This window comes from Artibeus jamaicensis, unplaced genomic scaffold, assembly GCF_021234435.1.
Source record: "Artibeus jamaicensis isolate MK-2021 breed Jamaican fruit bat unplaced genomic scaffold, CSHL_Jam_final scaffold_1964, whole genome shotgun sequence".
Classification (NCBI taxonomy): Eukaryota; Metazoa; Chordata; class Mammalia; order Chiroptera; family Phyllostomidae; genus Artibeus; species Artibeus jamaicensis.
Window position 1 is genome coordinate 35889088 of NW_026522030.1, and position 19398 is coordinate 35908485.

At 36.0% G+C, this 19398-nt stretch overlaps 1 protein-coding gene across 1 annotated transcript in view; it reads right to left on the reverse strand.

Annotated features, from left to right (window-relative positions):
* The window catches only part of CUNH9orf85 (chromosome unknown C9orf85 homolog), a 49318-nt gene that overhangs the window by 18791 nt on the left and 11129 nt on the right, over window positions 1–19398 (reverse strand). Inside the window, exon 2 of the mRNA XM_037155044.2 lies at window positions 1058–1164. Within this exon, the coding sequence (XP_037010939.2) occupies window positions 1058–1164 (107 nt within the window). The remainder of the gene's footprint in view (window positions 1–1057; window positions 1165–19398) is intronic.

The window sequence follows — 19398 nt, forward strand, 5'->3', positions numbered from 1 at the left end:
TAAAGTTAATCTATCCTTCCTTGAGACCTTTACCTTTCAATATTGAAAAGAAGCAATCTTAAGCAAAATAAATTGCCCAAAATAAAAGGTTCAAAACTGGTAAATATTCTCAAGAAATTACACTATAGCTTGATTTATAGATTTGTAAAATATGTGAGATTTTTTTTTCAAAACACATAAACAGCAAAGGTCATATCATATTTACTTCTTAGGCTAACCTTCCAAACTAAGTAAATTTCCTCCTAGGAAGGAAGAGAGAACACATTTACAGAAGCTGCCACTACTCAAAAACTAAAAGGAAAATAAAGCAACAATGAACAACTATGATCTCAATAGCTAATACCTAAACTACCAAATTAAAACTCAAAATGTAAAAATACCATTGCATATATTAATGTAACTTTTATTTTAAAATGATCACTTAGGCAGCAGTTACCCCCAATACAGTTCTTATTCAGCTGAGCCGAAGGATCTAAGGAAGCAGCACCAGGACACATGGAAGGTTGTCGCTAAAGCAAAATCCCGGAGTTGCAGAAAAGGGACAGAGGAATGAGAAACAAAATCTAGTACCTGTTCATTTAAACTCAAGTATTCAAAGGAACGAAATGATAAATGATCAATCTAGCTATTTATTTATGATAGTTCATCTGAGCCATTTCAGTAATCTTCATGGGTTGCATTAAAAAGTCAGACCCATTTTAAGACCCTTTGGGAAAGATGATCCATAGTAAATATTGTTACCTCATCAGTGGGAGGTGGATTTTTACAAAACGAATATCCTCCTCTCTGCCCTAACGCACCTTTTATGAACAACGGTCTATAAAAATGGTGCATTATTTATTTATAGAAGAACGCGGTAGGAAATGATCAATTGACTTTTTCAATCTACTTTCCTTCACAAAGCAGGAGTCAGCATGTAAGATAAGTTCTACACGGGAGAATGAAATCTCTTCTCTATTTACCTTAAAATTTGAATACAATTTTGAAAACTGTGGAATGAAAGAGCAAACAAATGGTACATACAATACTGGTAAGGCAATTAAGGAACTTAACTCACCATTTTTTAGGCTTTGACAATGGTTTGTATTTGCTGTATTTTACACGCCATTCAAGAACTTCTTTACAGCGCTGACATACTCCATCATGAAGTTTTTCATTAATTTTCTTTAAAAAAAAAGTAAATTGAGAATTTCATCTGAGCCAGCATTACAAACCCCATGAAAAAGGCACATAAGATATTTAAATTAAAAAACATAGTAACCTAACTGTAATGTGTTAATACTTTATGATATGTATTTTTACATACATTACTCAATTTGCCTTTTACAAACCAAAGATTCTTAAATGCTGTAGTCAGTAACATCTCTAGGAAATGCTTTAACCGGCTGGCAGGAGGATTTTGAGAAAGTCCCCACCATTGATTTTGATGTGTACATATGTTAAAACTTAAGATTGTAGAGTTAAGATATGTGCATTTTACTGTAAGTTATACCTCAATAAAAAAGCAATAATAAATAAGAAAACCTAATTCCTATTTCAAGACTATTCTTTTGACAATTCGAATCTTACCACTGAGAAATAAGAAGTTAGACTTAGAAATTAGATAGTCCTAACTGGTCTGCAGGGCAGAGCAGGGACTAAAAGCTGAGAAGGGACTGCCAGGGAGAAGCCCCTGCGAGCCAGAAGGCATTTAATCATTCAACTTAATGCTGTTGCGTTCTCATGTAAAAAATGGTTTACAAAAGTTACCTTGTAATTTGTCTTTATTAAAATAAGTTCTAATGGGAAAAAGAAAAGAAGTTACCTTACTAATCTGGCTTCTTCAAAACGAAAAATAAATATGCACATGTAAGCAGCTGTGGAGGGAAAAGGGCTGTAGGAGGGGGAAACCCATTTTTTAAATAATTCATTTGATTCAGGACCTACAGTAAGTATTTGCACTAAGTACTCTGAGAATTCTCTCACTTAGATGCAGTGGAAGCCTGGTCTTATGTTGAATAAGTAGAATGAGTACAGGACATTTTAAGTTTTCTTTGTTTTCAGTTCTCAAGAGGAAAAGCATCACAAAAAAGCAGATTCTATGGAGGGTCATTTGATTCTGAGTTAAATAAAAGTATAATGTTCAGTGATTACCCGAAACAAAACTTCCCAACAGTGCTTGTTACTCTTTAAAGTTCTAAACAAGCAGGCAAAATAATTTCAGAAAACTTTTATTCACAGGAAAAAAATTTCAAGGGTATTTTCAAACACCATACATTAAGCTGTGAACATATTACGTCTGAATTTAACTCTGGTGAAAAATATAAATCTGTTACTCATGAACTGGGCATTTCTTTCTTCCTGACTTAGATGCAGTCCCTGGGAAAACACATTCCGCATGCCAATATATTCCTTCCTGCTGTGGTCTGCTAACTATGGCCAAAAGAAGGAAATCTGTGCTTGATATCAAACCCCTCTTCTAATGCTAAGAAATACCCAGAACGGAAGTTCACATTTCATCTCTTGTTCTCACCGCCTCCTGTAGCCTACAGTATCTTACTAGAAGCATTACACTTAGATTTTCATAACTCTAAAAATGGGAACAAGCGAATGACTTGATTATGATTATGATATGAATAGGATATAAACTTTCTAATTAGAATATTCTTAGAATGTAGAGCTTTTCTTTACTTGCAATTTTATTATATATGACACTCGGCTTGTCAATGAGGAAGCATTATTTGGTCTCGTTTGTTTCTGTAACCAGTTTCTGACCAGTTCATCTTGATTTACAAAGCTACGCATAGTTCTGAAACTGGTTTCTTTAGGTGGATCAACAGTAGAACAAAACAGGTCTTTGTGGGAACTTGTCCTCTGAGTGATGTGTGAGGCAGTATAAAAGGAGATGCTGTACAGAACTCACATGACTAACAGGCACTACCAAAACTTAAACTTGATTTTCATGTATTAAGAAATGAATGGAAGTCAGAGTGAGAATAGTAAAATCACTTAAAAATAGTTTCAGAAAGAGAAAAAATTGTACTTCTTGTTTACTGTATTTTGGCAAACTACAAAAACTAAATTCCAGATACATGAACAATGAAAGCTAAGTCTTAGTTCTAGGAATCATTCTGCCTGGGGCAAGAAAACACGGCAATGATGTTTATCACTAACCCTGTTAGGGCAATTAATTTTAGCATATTCCTCAGGGTTGTAGATTCTATGAAAATGGATTTTCAACAGCAGTTAGATTTGGAATTTTACTTGAGAATTTCATCTGAAAAATGTTTTTATTTATTTTTAGAGAGAAAGAAACATCTATTTGTTGGTCCCCTTACTGATATATTCATTGGATGATTCATGTATGTCCCTTGACGGGAACCAAACTCTCAACCTTGGCATAATTAGGACAACACTCTAGCCAACTGAGCTACCCAGCTAGGGCTAGAAAATTTTATTTATTTATTTATTTATTTATTTATAGAAAATTTTGTTTTTTAAACCTTTTTTTTAAACTAATGAAGAGAAGTAAAATATATCATTGTTCTAATGTTAACATTTCTGAAAAAATTATGATGTACAGAAAACCCTGGTGAAAGATTGTATTAGTTAGCACTGAATGATATTCAAATTCCTTTCCCCCCACAATAGTATAATCCTCCTGTGGAAAGCAATGGTCCCCAACCTTTTTGGCACCATGCACGGGTTTTGGGGAACACGATTATTCCACGGACTAGGGGGGATGGTTTCAGGATGGTTCAAGTGCCTTCCATTCAAACTCACCTCCCACTGGGCTGCACGTTCCTAACAAGACTGGACCGGTCAGGCAGTGGCCCAGAAGCTGGGGACCTCTATGTTAAAGGATACTTTATATTAAGATTATTAATGATAAGATGCAAGCATGCCCAAACATAAATTCAAAACTTAGTTCTGTAAGAACAAAATCTTTGAAAGATCATTTAACTACCTACTCTCCAGATCTTTAAAAGAAAAAGATCTTCAATGGAAGATTCCACTGAACTTAAGAATCTTAGTAAAAGAAGAAAACTTTATTTTCCAGTGAATCCTTTTTTTTTAAAGTTATAATAAACTTAAGCTGTATCAAAAGATACTCCTACTTAATATAGATATGAAGTCTTAAAAATGTCTTGGTTACCACTAATTCATACAACATATTTTATATCAAATGTCATCCCTGCTTTAAATACTCTGCTGTCAAGAAAATTCATCTTCGGTAATGTAACACAGCAATTCCAAAAAGAAATTGGGCAAGGACTTCAACTCCCAAGAAGGTAGCAAGAGTAACTTGTAAATATAACATCAGTAGCAACATGTTGATGCTGAAAACTACTTTATAATATATATATATATTTTTTTATTTTAGCCATTCAAATACATGTATGTAAATATCTTATGATTTTATTTAAAATCTCCCTAACAACTAATATGTTGAACATCTTTTCCTGTGCTTATTGATTGCCATCGTGTATTTTCCTTAGTGAAAGGTCTATTTAAACCTTGTGCTCATTTCTTTAATTGGGTTATCTCTTTTCTAATTGACATGTGAGGGCTTACTATATATTCTGCCTACCAAGCTTTTACTGATAAGTGCTTTGCAAATGTATCCCCCCAATCTGTACTTTTATTTTCATTACCTTAACAGTATTTTTCCTGAGATCTTTCCAATTTAAATAAAAAACAAATTTTCAATTAATTCTTCCAAGCACCATCCTTCTCATTTCAAGTCCAAAAGTTTTTAAAGAATCATGAAAATTTTCACCTATGTTTTCTTCTGGAAGTTCTGTAATTTTACATTTTACATGTAGTCTATGATCCACTTTAAGTTAATTTTTGTACATGGTACAAAATACTGATAGAGGTTCTTTTTAATAATATACATATGTCCAAGTTCCATCAACATTGAACCGCACTTGTATCTTTGTCAAAAATTAAGTATGTGCCCTGGCTGGTATAGCTCAGTGAATTGAGCACGGGTCTGTGAAGCAAAGGCTTGCTGGTTCGATTCCCAGTCAGGACACATGCCTGGGTTGCAGGCCAGGTCCCCAGCAGGGGACACATGAGAGGCAACCACACATTGCTGTTTCTCTCCCACTCTTTCTCCTTCCCTTCTCTCTAAAAATAAATAAAAATATTTTAAAAAATTAAGTATGTGTAGGTCTATTCCTGAACACAATATTCTACCACATTAATCTCTGCGTCTATTCTTTCACCAGTGCACTACCCTGTCCACATCACTGTAGCTTTAAGGTTTTAAAATCAGTACTATGCATCTTTCAGCCATTCTTTTTCAACATTATTTTAGCTATTCTAATTCCTTTGCTTTACATTTTGGAATCAGTTTGTTGATTTCAATCAAAAAGCCTGCTACATTTTTTCTTTATTTTTATTGTTGACACTATTAAAGACGTCCCTCAGTTATATTTTTCTTTACCTATATTTTTATAAAATTTCAATGTGAACATGAGCATTTACATATGTGTTCACATTATAGAAATTTTATAAAAATACAGATTATGAAAAATGACTACTCATCAGTGAGATTCTATATTTCTTTCTAGCATTTCAAGCACATATATTTACAGAAATATGCATTGTTTCTGCATGTTTTACAAGTTGTTTTGTCCTTAATTTGTTCACACCAGTATACATATGTATACATACATACTTTGAAAGTATGTTTTTAAAGATTTTATTTATTTTTAGAGAGGGAGGGGGAGAGAGAAAGAGAAGAGGAAACACCAATGTGTGGCTGCCTCTCAGGCACCCTCACTGGGGACCTGGCCTGCATCCCAGGCACGTGCCCTCACCGGGAATGTAACCTGCCACCCTTTGGTTCACAGGCCGGTGCTCAATCCACTGAGCCACACCAGCCAGAGCTTGAAAGCATGTTTTTTTATTGGTTGCATTATATTCTCTCAGAAAAACACTGTAATTTATTTAACCTATTCCCTATAATTTGACAATTTTGTAGTTTCCAGTATCTGACTGAATGTATACTTTTTAAATGCCGTATGGTATATGCATCAGGAAATTTCTAATGAATCTGTAAATTCTCATCATATTATATTTGCACATAAAAGTTCTGTCCCATTTCAAGAAGACAGTAAAAATAAGAGGTATTTATCAGAGACAAAAACTCATAGTAAAGAATAATTGTCCCTTTCTTGAATCAAGTACACAATTATTTGGATATTGAAGAAGCAAATGTTTCCTAATATCATCTGTAAAAATTTGCCTAGCTTTTGTATTAAGGCAGCTGAAATTTTAAAAATAATAGAAGACATAAACATCTTCCTTTGAAAAAAGGGAATTAAAAATACTTTTGCTATAATCAACTTAATATTACATTTACTAGACAAAATACCACACCTATATAACCTAAAATGTCAATATTGAGTTCTAGCCGCTTAAAACTTTCAAATCTACAAACTTTTATAATGTGATAAGAAGTAACATTTTAAATATCTATTAGATACTCATATAAGAAATACTTTTTTAGATAATTTACTGTCTTACTATTTTTATGTATTTTATTTCACAAAATGAGCTAGTCATAGAAATAGCTCAGAAATACTTCTGAAGGGAGTTCTAGTAGTAAAACTAGTTTTATTGTCATTTAAGGAAAACATATAAAACTAAAGTTACTATAGACTTTTTAAATTTATTTTTTAAGAAAACTACATCTGTTCAATATAGCTAATTAGATTGGATATCAATTTTACAAGAATTTTTCACAAAAAATCAGCTCAATCTCCATTAAGCAAAATACTATCCTAGTTATCTATAATACTTGATATATATACATTCATACATATATTCATAAAAACATAAATATTTGAGTTACCAATATTTGATTTTTTTACTACATAAAATTTTAATCAAAAGATACCTAAGGTACTAAGAGTGAGGTATATTTCTACCACAAGCTAAAATTATTAATTTTCTTCCCTGAAGTATAGTCCACCTTCCTCTATTGACTCTACATTCCTAATTCCATAAAACACCAATATCAAACTGAGAGAAGGAAAAACAAATACTAGAAATACTTAAAATATTCCTCTTGTGCCCTGGCTGGCATAGCTCAGTGAATTGAGTGCAGGCTGTGAACCAAAGGCTCGCAGGTTCAATTCCCAGTCAGGGCACATGCCTGGGTTGCGGGCAAGGTCCCCAGGGGGGGCCAGGTGAAAGGCAACCACACATTGATGTTTCTCTCTTTCTCTTTCTCCCTCCTTTCCCCTCTCTAAAAATAAATACATAAAAAGCTTTTAAAAAACACTACATATTTATAAAAAACGTGTTCCATATACTTACAACATAAGCTTTTTCTAGTTAAGAAGTAATACTTGATTCCCTGTCCCACTTTTTTTTGGTTGCTGTTATTGCTGAAATCTTTAACAAGTAACATCTGTGAAAATAAACAACTGCATTTTCATCCAAAGACTGAATATAAAATGAGTTCTAATCATCCCAAACAGAGGACTATTCTCTCAGTAAGTGGGTAGAGCTATTGTCAGCTTCAGTTATACAGAAAGGGTTTATGTAGAATCTACCCAAAGTACCTACTGATTTATTTCAGCAGCCAAGGAAACTACACGGATTTTCACTGGCAACCTTCACGCAAAACTGACACTGAAATGGAGCCACACCTGCCTAAAGCAGAAACACACTGTTGCAATATCTTCTTCCAGCAATAGGGAAACCTATTCAGAAAGCATTTTCCCCCAAAATACTCTAGTTCACTCATTTGTTTTTAAGAAAAATTCAAACAAGTAGATGCTGTGTATATAGCAAGCAAATATTTCTGTAGGATTTTAATAATTACATCAATGCACTCACTGATAAACTAATCACATCTTTAAAAGGTGTGGACAGTTGAAACAAAGAGCAATCTGGATGAAGACTTTTAATTCTCTCCAATTTGTTCTAAAAGGCACAACTCGAAATGACATAAATGTTAAAAAACATTTTTTAGTGAAAGACCCACAATGCAATGTTAAAAGCATATTATAAGCAGAACATGGAAGGAGTAATCTGACAAGAAACATTTTGCCTTTCAATACTTAATACATGGCTACTTAGTATTTTAAGATAATGTGTTTTCAATTACCTTTGAGACGTCTTCATTATTAACTATAGGACCTATTTAGTAAGTAAGTAACCGAAGAACAACTTCTGTAAATGGAAATAGCCTTATTGTTAGAGCAGTTCTAAGGGAAGTAAACCTTTTCTTTCTCAGCATTCTGCTGTAAATGACCAAAATGTTAATGGTTTTATCAAGGAGTATTTTTGTCTTTCCTGAACAAAGACTCACCTTACAAAGTAGGATTGTAACCCCAACTCCATTTGCTCCTTCTCAAGAGCCTTTGCTAACATATCTTCCTCTTCTTCCCCTTTAAAAATATCCATTTCCTGATATTTAATCAGCTCACTCACTCTCATTGTGTCTGTGTCTTCAACCTTGGTCTCTGTTCAGTACTCCTTTCTATTCACACTATTTCAACTCTTGGTGAAATGAACCTATAACTACAGCCTCAGCAATGAGCTCAATGAGGATTACATCCAAAACTACTGGCATGTTCCCAGTTTTGATGTCTCTCTGTAAGTCATGTGAGATAACCATTTTCCTCCTTGAGAAAATCGTGAAACACTTTGAATTCATGGACTAAATAGTAATCACTCTCCTAGCAACATAATCTGTTCCCATTTCTCCCAAACTTCATCTTTAAAAAGTCTTCTTGTAGGCCCTAGTACAAAATCTCAAGTCACCTGAGGCTTTCCCTCTCATTTTACAAAAATGCCAATACTGACAAATCAATTTTTCCACAATGTCCCGAACTTTGTCTTCTACACACATCCCCCACAACTTCCTAATTTCAGGTCCTCATTTCTGAGCACCTCAGTAGGTGGTCAGGCATATATTAGGTCTAGGAATACAGGTTTAAAAAAAGAGGTAAGGTGCTTGCCCTTGAGCCAGGAAGCAGGCAGTGCTGAAATTACCCGGGCAGAAAAACAAAGGGCCGTGGGGCTCATCCTCTACCTATCAAAGCCCCAGTGTGGTGCACGAGGAAGGCCCCAGGGAAGCATGAGAAAGTACACGGTCCTTTTGGAAACCGCAAGCAGTGAGGAGCAGCTGGACAACACTGTGTGGAGAAGGGGAGGAATGAGCTAAATTATAAGAGAACTTGTTTGTCAAGTTAAAGAATTTAGAGTCTTAAAGAAGGAAGGGACCTGACTGAACAAGATCCTAAGCAGCCATAAAAGACAGAGGGAAGTACAGAGATCAGTAAGGAAATTGCCACAGTAATGTAGAAATGATACACTAAAACATTAAATTTGGCTGTGGCAGTGATGATAAAGAGATGGACACAGGCATGGCAGGTAATAAAGATGAAATTCTTCATCTAGAAATTCCAGATTCAGTCAATGGTTGAAAAGAGATGACTAGTACAGACTCGGTGCAAAACCAAGACTCTCAGGAAGAGTGACTTTTAAGATAATTCTCAAACTTCAGGATACGTAAGACCCACCGGGAAAGCTTATCAAAAATCAAATTTCCAGGCTCTATTTTCTGAGAATGTGATTCTGTATAACTCAGGAACTTCTGTTGCACAGACAATACCTTGAGAACTTGTGGTTACAGACAGGGGGATGCTTTGGAGCAAGAAAGAACTCAGAGAGGGCGGGCTTCTAGGATAACAACCCCTCCCTCTCCCATCTTCCTAACATTCACCTAAATGCACAAATCCGGAGAATATGATCCTTGGAGAGATGGTCACGTAGATCAAACCATCAATTTGAGTATCAAATAAGAAGGAAATTACCCGAGTATTTTTAAATTATATTTTATCATTTGTTATTAAAACTGTCCCAGTATTTTCCCCTTCGCACCCCCCCTCCACCCAGCTCTGCCCATTCCTCCCAGCAATCCCCAGGCCGTTATTCGTGTCATTGGATCATGCCTATGTTCTTTGGTTACTCTATTCCCTATGCTGGATTTTACATCCCCAAAACTATTCTGTAACCACCAACTAACTTGTACTTCTTAATTCTTTCACTTTTTTTACCCATCCCCTGGGGCTCCTCCCATGTGGCAACCATCAAAACATTTCCTGTGTCTATGATTCTGTTTCTGTTCTTTTTTTTAAAGAATTGTTAATAGATATGTATTTATTACCATTTTATTGTTCATATTTTTTATTTTTATTTTTAAGATTTTATTTATTTATCTTTAGAGGGGAAGGGAAGGAGAGAGGGAGAGAATATCAATGTATGGTTGCCTCTCATGGGTCCCCTGCTGGGAACTGGCCTGCAACCCAGGCATGTCCCCTGACTGGGAATTGAACCGTGATCCTCTGGTTCGCAGGCCCGTGCTCAATCCACTGAGCTACACCAGCCAGGGCTATTGTTCATATTTTTATCTTATTATTATTAAAGAAGACCTTTTAACATTTCACACAATACTGGTTTGGTGGTGATGACTCCTTTAGCTTTTTCTTATCTGGGAAGCTCTTTATTGTTCTTCGATTCTAAATGATATCTTTCCTGGGTCGAGTAATTTGGGTTAGAAGTCCTTCCTTTTTATCGCTTTGAATATTTCTTGCAATTCCCTTATAGCCTGCAAAGTTTCTGTTGAGAAATCAGGTGACACGCTTATGGAAGCTCCCTTACAGGTCAGTAACTGCTTTACTATTGATGCTTTTAAGATTCTCTCTTTGTCTTTAACCTTTGGCATTTTAATTATGTGTGCAGGTGTGGGCCTCTTTTGAGTTCATCTCTTTTCAGACTCCCTCTACTTCCAGGACTTATATCTCTGTTTCCTACACCACATTAGGGAAGTTTTCTTTCATTATTTTATCAAATAGGTTTCCAATAACTTGCTCTCTCTCTTCTCTTTCCTGCACTCACATGATAGGAATGTTGATACTCCTGAAGTTGTCCCAGAGGCTCCTTACACTATCCTCAATTTTTTTTATTCTTGCTGTTCTGATTAGTTGTTTTTGCTTCCTTATATTCCCAAATGCTGATTTCATTCTTGGCTTCATCCACTCTACTGTTGTTTCCCTGTATATTGTTCTTTATTTCCATTACTGTACCCTTTGTTTCTGACTGGATCTTTTTCATGCTGTTGAGGTCCTAAGTTCCTTGAACATCCTTATAAACAGTGTTTTAAACTCTGCATTTAGTAGAGTGCTTAACTCCAATTCGTTTAGTTCTTTTTCTAGAGTTTTGTTCTGTTCTTTCATTTGGGCCACATTTCTTTGTCTCATTTTGGCAGCCTCTGTTTGTTTCTATGAATTAAGAAAAGCTGCTACATCCCCCAATCTTGGTAATGTGGCTTCATGTAGTAGGTGTCCTTGTTAAGGTACAGTGACACAGCCTCCTCTATTACCCAAATTGGGTACTCAAGGTGCACTCAGTGTGGGCTACATATACCCTCCAGTTGAGCCTTGATTGCTGATGGCACATCCAAGGTCAACTACCACCTGTATTCTATCCAGGGTCACACAGCATAAGCTAGAAAGCAATCTGCAGGTGGCTGTTACTTCTGCTGGGCTTGGAGGTGTCCATGTGAGGTGAAGCTATGAAGCAAGGCTGGCTACTGCTGGTGCTGGGCCTGGGGCAATTTACACAGAGAGGTATGGGGCTTGCTGAAGCCAGATGCTGCTGTTTGAGAGAATTTAAGAAAATCTGAAGCATGGTCCAAGACAAGTCATTTGTATGGAAAAGCCACTGGAAACAGCTTGGATGGGCCTGAAAGTTGGGTGAGGCAGGGCCCTAGGGAATCATCGGGGTGGGGCAACCAGTGTGAGCCAGACTGATGGAATCTCAGATACGGCACCTGCCAGCCAGCCCTGGTGCTCTGTGAGGGGGGCTCAGAAAGGAACATCGGCCTCGGCCAGCACTTCAAGTTGGAAGAAAGCTGCCCCCCGGCTCTTGGCCTGATGCCAACAATTTAGTTGCTGCCCATATGTCTCTGATGCTTTTCAATCTGCTTGCTACCCTAACACTGGAGCTCAGAGGGTATGAGTCCAAGTATGTACACAGGCCCTTTAAAAGAAACTGCCTGGGACTCCAGAAGTTTCTATATTCCACAGCTTCAATCCCCACTGATTTTTACAGCCAGGATACTTGTCTTCCTGGCACTGGAACCCTGTTGGGAGCCTGGTGTGGGGCTGGGACCACTGGCTCCTAAGACCTCCCTCCTGATTTTGATCTGCCACATATGGGTGTGGGACTAGCCCATTCTGTATCTCCGCCCCTCCTACCAGTCTTGATGCAGTTTCTTCTTTAATTCCATAGTTGTAGGACTTCCATTCATCTCGATTTCTGTTTTAAATGATTTTTGTTCTATAGTTTAGTTGTAATTTTGATATAGATGTGTGATGAGGCAAGCCACGTTTACATACACTGCCATCTTCCAAAGCATTTTTTGGTGTGGTTTGAGGAGCACGCACGTTAGAGCCGCCTGTGAAGCTTCTTAAGCTTGATGATTCCTAGACTGAACCCCAAGATTTACTAACTGAGAATTTCTAGCAACTGTAATTCTTCATTTTATACAAGTTTTCCAGATGATTCTTAGGCATGCCAAAATTTAAGAACCACTACCTGAGACAGCTACTGCAAATGGACATTTCTAGAGAGAATGTATTTCCTCTCATTTCTGCCACAGGGAGTATTATTATTAAAGAGGTGACATTTTTCCTTAGAAAGTTATGATTATTACAGTTGAAACACTACAAGTTAGTGTGGTAGAAACAATAATAAATAAAATTTATACATACAAGTTCTGCTCTATGGGGTTGGCCCCTGTACAGCACCTTGTTCACTGTATCCATGGATGGTCCTTGCAGCTGATTGGCCTGGGGGGTCAATCCCACCAATGACATGCCAACAGCAATCTAAGCTCAAATACAGACAGCAAGAGGGTGCACACAGCCCACAAGGGAGTGTTCACCTACAGTACCTGGCTCTGGTGACCAGGGAGAACGTGCAACTGGGCCCTACAGGATACTTACTACGTAAGGTCACCCTACCAAGACTGGAGACATAGCAAATCTACCTAATACACAAAAACAAATACTGAGAGGTGATCGAAATGTGGAAACAAGAAACATGCTCCCAATGAAAAAACAGGAGACATCTCCAGAAAAATAATTAAATGTAACAGAGGTCACCAAACTACCAAATACAGAGTTTGAAACAATGGTTGTAGGGATGCTCAAGGAACTTAGTGAGAACTTCAACAGCATTAAAAAAGGACACAGAAACTGTAAAGAACCAGTCAGAAATGAAGAATATACTAACTAAAATGAAGAATACACTAGAAGGGCCCTGGCTGGTGTAGATCAGTGGATTGAGTGTGGGCCTGCGAACCAGAGGATCGTGGTTCAATTCCTGGTCAGGGCACATGCCCGGGCTGCGAGCCAGTTCCCAGCAGGGGACTCATGAGAGACAACCATACATTGATATTTCTCTCCCTTTCTCCTTCCTTTCCTCTCTAAAGATAAATAAATAAAATATTTTTTAAAAAAGAATACACTAGAAGGAATAAACAGTTTAGATGAAGCATAATCAAATAAATGAACTGAAAGACAAAGTAACAGCGAACACCCAATCAGAGCAGCAAAAAAAAAAAAAAAGAAGAAGAATTTAAAAAAATGAGGAAAGTCTAAGGGACCGCTGGGATAACATGAAGAGATAACATCTGCATCACAGAGGTATCAGAAGGAGAAAAGAGAGAGCAAGGGTTTCAGATCCTATTTACCTATTTGGAGAAATAATGATTGAAAACTTCCCTAACTTGATAAAAGAAAAATACACATAAGTCCAGGAAGTGCAGAGAGTCCTCAACAAGATGAACTCAAAGAAGCCCACACCAAGATACAAAATAATTAAAATGCCAAAGGTAAAAAACAAAGAATCTTAAAAGCAACAACAAAAAAGCAGTTAGTTACCTATAAGAGAGCTCCCATAAGACGCTCAGTTGATTTCTTAACAGAAACTTTGCAGACCTGAAGTGTCAGTCAATGTGTGAATGGACAGAGAATCGGTACATGTATACAATGGAATATGACTCAGACATTAATAAATTTTGCCATTTGCAACAACATGGATGGATCTAGAGGGTATTGTGCTGAGTGAAGTAAGTCAGAGAAAGACAAATGCTGTATGATTTCACTTCTATGTGAAATCTAAAAAACAAAATAAATGAAAAAGCAGACCAGAAACAGACTCATAGACACAGAATACATTTTGAGAGTTGCCAGGTGGGAGGGAATAGGGGTGGATGGTTGAAAAAGGTAAGGGGATTAAGAAGTACAAACTGGTATAGTTACAGAATAGTCAAGGGGATGTAAAGTACAGCATAGGGGATATAATCAATAATATTATAATAGCTTATAATATTAAGCTATTATACTTATGATGTCAGATGGGTACCAGATTTATCAGAATAACCACTTCAAAAGTTATATAAATGTCTAATCACTGCACTGTATACCTGAAACCTATAAAATATTATACATCAACTGTAACTGTAAAATACAAATTATTTTTTTTAATGTTTCTATGGCTGTCAGCTACAAAGGTATTTGTGGAGCACTGCATGGAGGTTAACAGTGTGAATTTGGGCACAAGTTTCAAATCACACCTCCATGTTAGTGAGTTCTCTCTGCCTGTTGCCTCATTATCTATCTTATAGTTATGTTTTCCTTGGTAAATTGTATGTACCAAATAAATGTTGGATATTGTTTAAAAATTTTTATATAGTATATTCTGCTTATCAACTAATATTCAGTTAATTATATCATTTCCTAACAACTACCTTAGAGAATAAATAATATTACTAGTGTTTTACAGAAGAAGAAACAAATCCAGACAGGTTTAACAATATACCTATGATTACACATCTATAAAGAAATACAGCAAGGGCTCAAGACCATGGACTCTGACTGCAAATGACATTATTTTGCCCTACTATTCCATATTGCCTCAATTTTAGAAACTAAATCTCAGACTGATTTCTAATTTCACCACTGAGAGTACTTCTTTGAGAAGATGCATTCTCATTTCCAAACAAGTGATTTAATTTTTGAAAGTGTTGTGAGTAGACTATTTGCATGCTAATTTAAGAAGCTTTTCCAAAATGCTATATACTAAAAGGCATCAGCCCCCAAAATAACTCCCCTTAATTTCTCACTGTTTCCAAAGTGCCTTAATTCAGGCATCATATGCACTGTATAGAAACCATCTATTTTCTACTTTCATTTCCTCATGGTCTAGGGAAATGGAATTTATGTCAGTAGTTTCTGGTCTTTATTCCTTGTCCTGGAATTTAAACACATGGAAAGCTGGAATTTCTTCTTCACTCTTGTCTATGTGTCAATCCTGCCTTAGTTATAAGATCAAATGTCAGACCCAATCTCAACTACCTAGGGAAGCTAAAATTATAAACACGCTGGGAAATCTGGGTAGTTTCTAGATCAGTGAGTCTCAACCTTTGCTTCTGCCTCCACTGTTCACAATCTCATGTTACTCTCATCAAATTTAGAAAATAGTATATCTTAATTAATAGGACAGTAATGATTATTTTGGGGAAGGACAGAGAAGACAGATCCTAATACATTCTCTCCCAACAGAGAATGTCTATATCAAAACTAATGAGGTAAATAACATATGAGGTAAAAAATAGATTTCTCTCTTCTCAAGAGATCTTCTACTGTACTTATCATTTAACTCTCTGCCTGGTTGTTTATAGTTCCTGGTCAATGTGTTTTTGCTTACTCATGCCCTCGAGTGACTTCACATACATGAGACATGTCTGTACTTTGGCCAGGTGTCTATATAACAGCATGCGTAGGGTTCACGTGGTTTATTACAAAACAGGTCTTTTTGGTTTTAACTTTAAAATGAAACAAACCAAATAATTTTTACACAAAAGACTACTATCATATGTCTATAAACCTCATGCCTAATCCTTTATAAAAATTCTCTCTGCTGCTATTTTTAGAAGATTCCTGTGGCTGGGGCAGGCATAATTATCTTCATTTTCCAGATGAGAAACCTGAGGCTCAGAGAATTAAGAGATTTGCTTGAGGTCACATAATTAATCAGGAGCAGCAAAGGCAGAACCCATAAAAAGATGCCTTTCAGTTTAGGGCATTCTATTAAAGTGACAAGTAGAAAGTATTTTCCTACAGCTTTCAAGGGTTTCTAAATATTAGCAGAAAAAAAAAACAGCTCACAATTTGGCAGAGTACACATATCAATTTCTACTGTGTTTCAACTTAAATTCTAACACCAGTCTACTGTTTGCAGAGGGCCAAAGCCACTCACTGGCTTGTTCCCACGGTATCCCTGCAGTGGTATACATTATTGGTTTTAAAAACACAAGATGAAATTTAAAGTTAAAAAAAATTAATTAGGGAAACAAAATTTACGTTTGCTAAGCAATGTTGTAAAAGAGGAGGTCTTACTTTTCTATCACATTCCTCACAGATTCTTCAATTCAACTAAGTCCTAAACAGTAAAGGGAAACCAAGTGCTAAGCCACACGTGCTAGCTACATACAATTCAAATGGAATGCAAAAAGCTCAAGCAGCAGTTGTGTCGTGTCATGAGGTGGCACACGTGGTTTTATTCACACTCATTAAAAGTTAGTCACATTTTGAGATCTTGTTCAACCGGATTGGAATGCCCCAAGTGAGTGATCTTAAAAGAGACAAACTATTGACTTTGTTTCACAATGTTAAACAAACGAGAATAATCATATTCACTTCCTCTTACTAGCATATTTAGAAGTTTATGGATTTAACTCTTTCAACCATAATAATTGGTAATGTCCACAAACCAAATGATTTTACCTTTTAAAATAAATCAATATTGTAAGTCATTTGCTTTGGGGGGAGTATAAGTATAATTACCATACTGAAGCTAGTTAACTTCTTCAAAGATACACGATTGTCTTGTTTTGGTCACATTAGTATGTCACACGTATAACCTATGTACACTGACAACTGATTCAGGGGTCAAGTCACATCAGGAAACAATTGGGCTTGTGCCATGATTCACTTGGTTCAGAGCTCAATATTCGCACATGACCTACCTAACCTCAGTTGACAGTATTTACTCATTCTTAAAAGGAAAACAAAGATGTTTTTGATGACAAGAATATAAAAAGCTACGAGATAAAATTAAGGTATATTCTGAATGACAAATGCAAATCACCTATAACAAAATATTGCTACATTTTGTTTGTCCAGATTTTTTAAAATCTGATTTTAATTCTCCAGGTTTTTAAATCTTATACTTCTCATTTTATTCTCAAATCATCACTATGTGGAAGGAAGAAAGTGATACTCATTTATTTTTACTCTAATTTGTAGAGTTGATATAAGTTATCCATGGTTATAGAGAGTGACTCAGTGGCCACACCAGGAGTCAGAGAGTAGTCTACTCCTGACGCTGCCCTGACTCTGAGTTTAGGACTCCTTCCGACATGTCAGGCTATAAAATGTGTCACAGGTTAGGATTAAATACAGCATGCATTATGGCTATCTCTCTGCTGTCTGTAGGAGCAATCTGAAAAAGTATAAGCATGTACTTAGCACTACACTAGGCATCTCAAGGATTCATAGGATTTATGATACAGTGCCCTCGTCACAGTGTTTAAAATCTAGCTGGAGAGATGAAAGTAATGCTCATGAAGTAAATTTGGAGAGCCAGGAATATTTGCTCGAGTTTAAGTGGTGTTTAAAATAAGAGATTAACTGGCTGGCTTTTTCAAACTGGGCTCGTGGTTGGATTGAGGGGGAATCACCACTGATTCAGGGCTGATTGGCAGCCATGACTTACAGTAGAGAAGTCACTCTAGTACTTATGGCAAATTTGCAAAGGTGTCATAGAATAGGAAAGGCATTTTATGTTTTCAAAGACCATTATTAAATCTTAGGTAAGTAGGTCCTCAAAAGGTTTCAGATCAAAGTCTAAAGTGATACGCAAGCTCAATTTAGAACAGCTATCCATCTTCATAAATTCCTTATACATCTTCTGGTCACATATTAAAACTAGAGTTTTACTGGAAAAATCTTAACTTCCATCTGTATTGTATCACAGATTCAGAAACTGTTTAGCTGTATCAATTTAATTCTATCTATTTTATATCTTCAACTTACTTAGTGTTCTTTTCTGCTTTTTCAGTTTTCAAATATTGTAGTTTTATTTTTTATTCTGTTGTTTCACCGAAACTCAGGGAAAACAAAAAGATAAATGCCTGTTTTCAGTCAACAATCTTGACTTAGAAGCCTAAGTAAAATTTGACTTAATTCTCTTACTTGGTAGCTAAAAGAAGGCCTTAATAAAGGTGTCCCTACAGAAGCCTTAAGATTAGAGTTAACTGCCACCGTAAATCAGGGAGTTTTCTATTTAAATTTACTAGGGAACAGTTGCCCTTGAAGTCATCATATGAGTGTCAAGGAATTGCCCATGGTTCAATAATAGTTTAAATTAAAGCAACAGCATCCATATGCAAAAGCAACGATAATATTTTAATATAGATGATAGATAATATCTATCCCACTTAACTATTTAAGATTTTATTTATTTACTTTTAGAGTGAGATGAAGAGGGGAAAAGAGAGGGAGAGAAATGTTGATCAGCTGCCTTTCACACGCCCCCAGCCAAGGCCCTGGGCCACAACCCAGGCATGTACTCTGATGGGAAATCAAACCTGCAGCCTTGTGGTATGCAGAGGAACATCTAACCCACTGAACCACACCAGTCAGGGCCCACGTGACTACTTTAACTTTATTAAAAACTAGATCTAGCTCCATGTCCTATAAGCTTTCAAGTTTACAGGAAACATGGTATCAAATTATGGTAAATGTCTTACAATAAAGGTTAATAATGGTATATAGAACATTCACATATATGAATATATACCAGGATGTTAAATATTACTCAAATTGATGATTTCAGTGATATGAGTAATTTCAAAACAAGCCAGCTACTTGATAAAAGATGGCTAAGCACTTACCAACATATAAATCTTTACAAAACAATAAAAAAAAGTGTTTAAAATAATCCCTAGCTTAGCTTGGTATTTCATATTCACAATGTTGTAAACAGCCTATATCACCAAATGACCATTAAAACCAGATCTGACTACTATAAGGTTACAACAGACTTCTACTGCTAACAGAATATATTCACCAGAAATTATTATACATACATAGCTCCATCACCTACAAGACTACTTCCTTGTTAATGGCATAAGACTCTGCCAAAGCAAAAACAAATAAAAAGGAGAACAAAACAGCAAAAATATGATTTAGTTCAAACACAAAATCTGAATAATTATATTAACTTTAGAATGTTAACCCAACTATTCCAACTTGATAA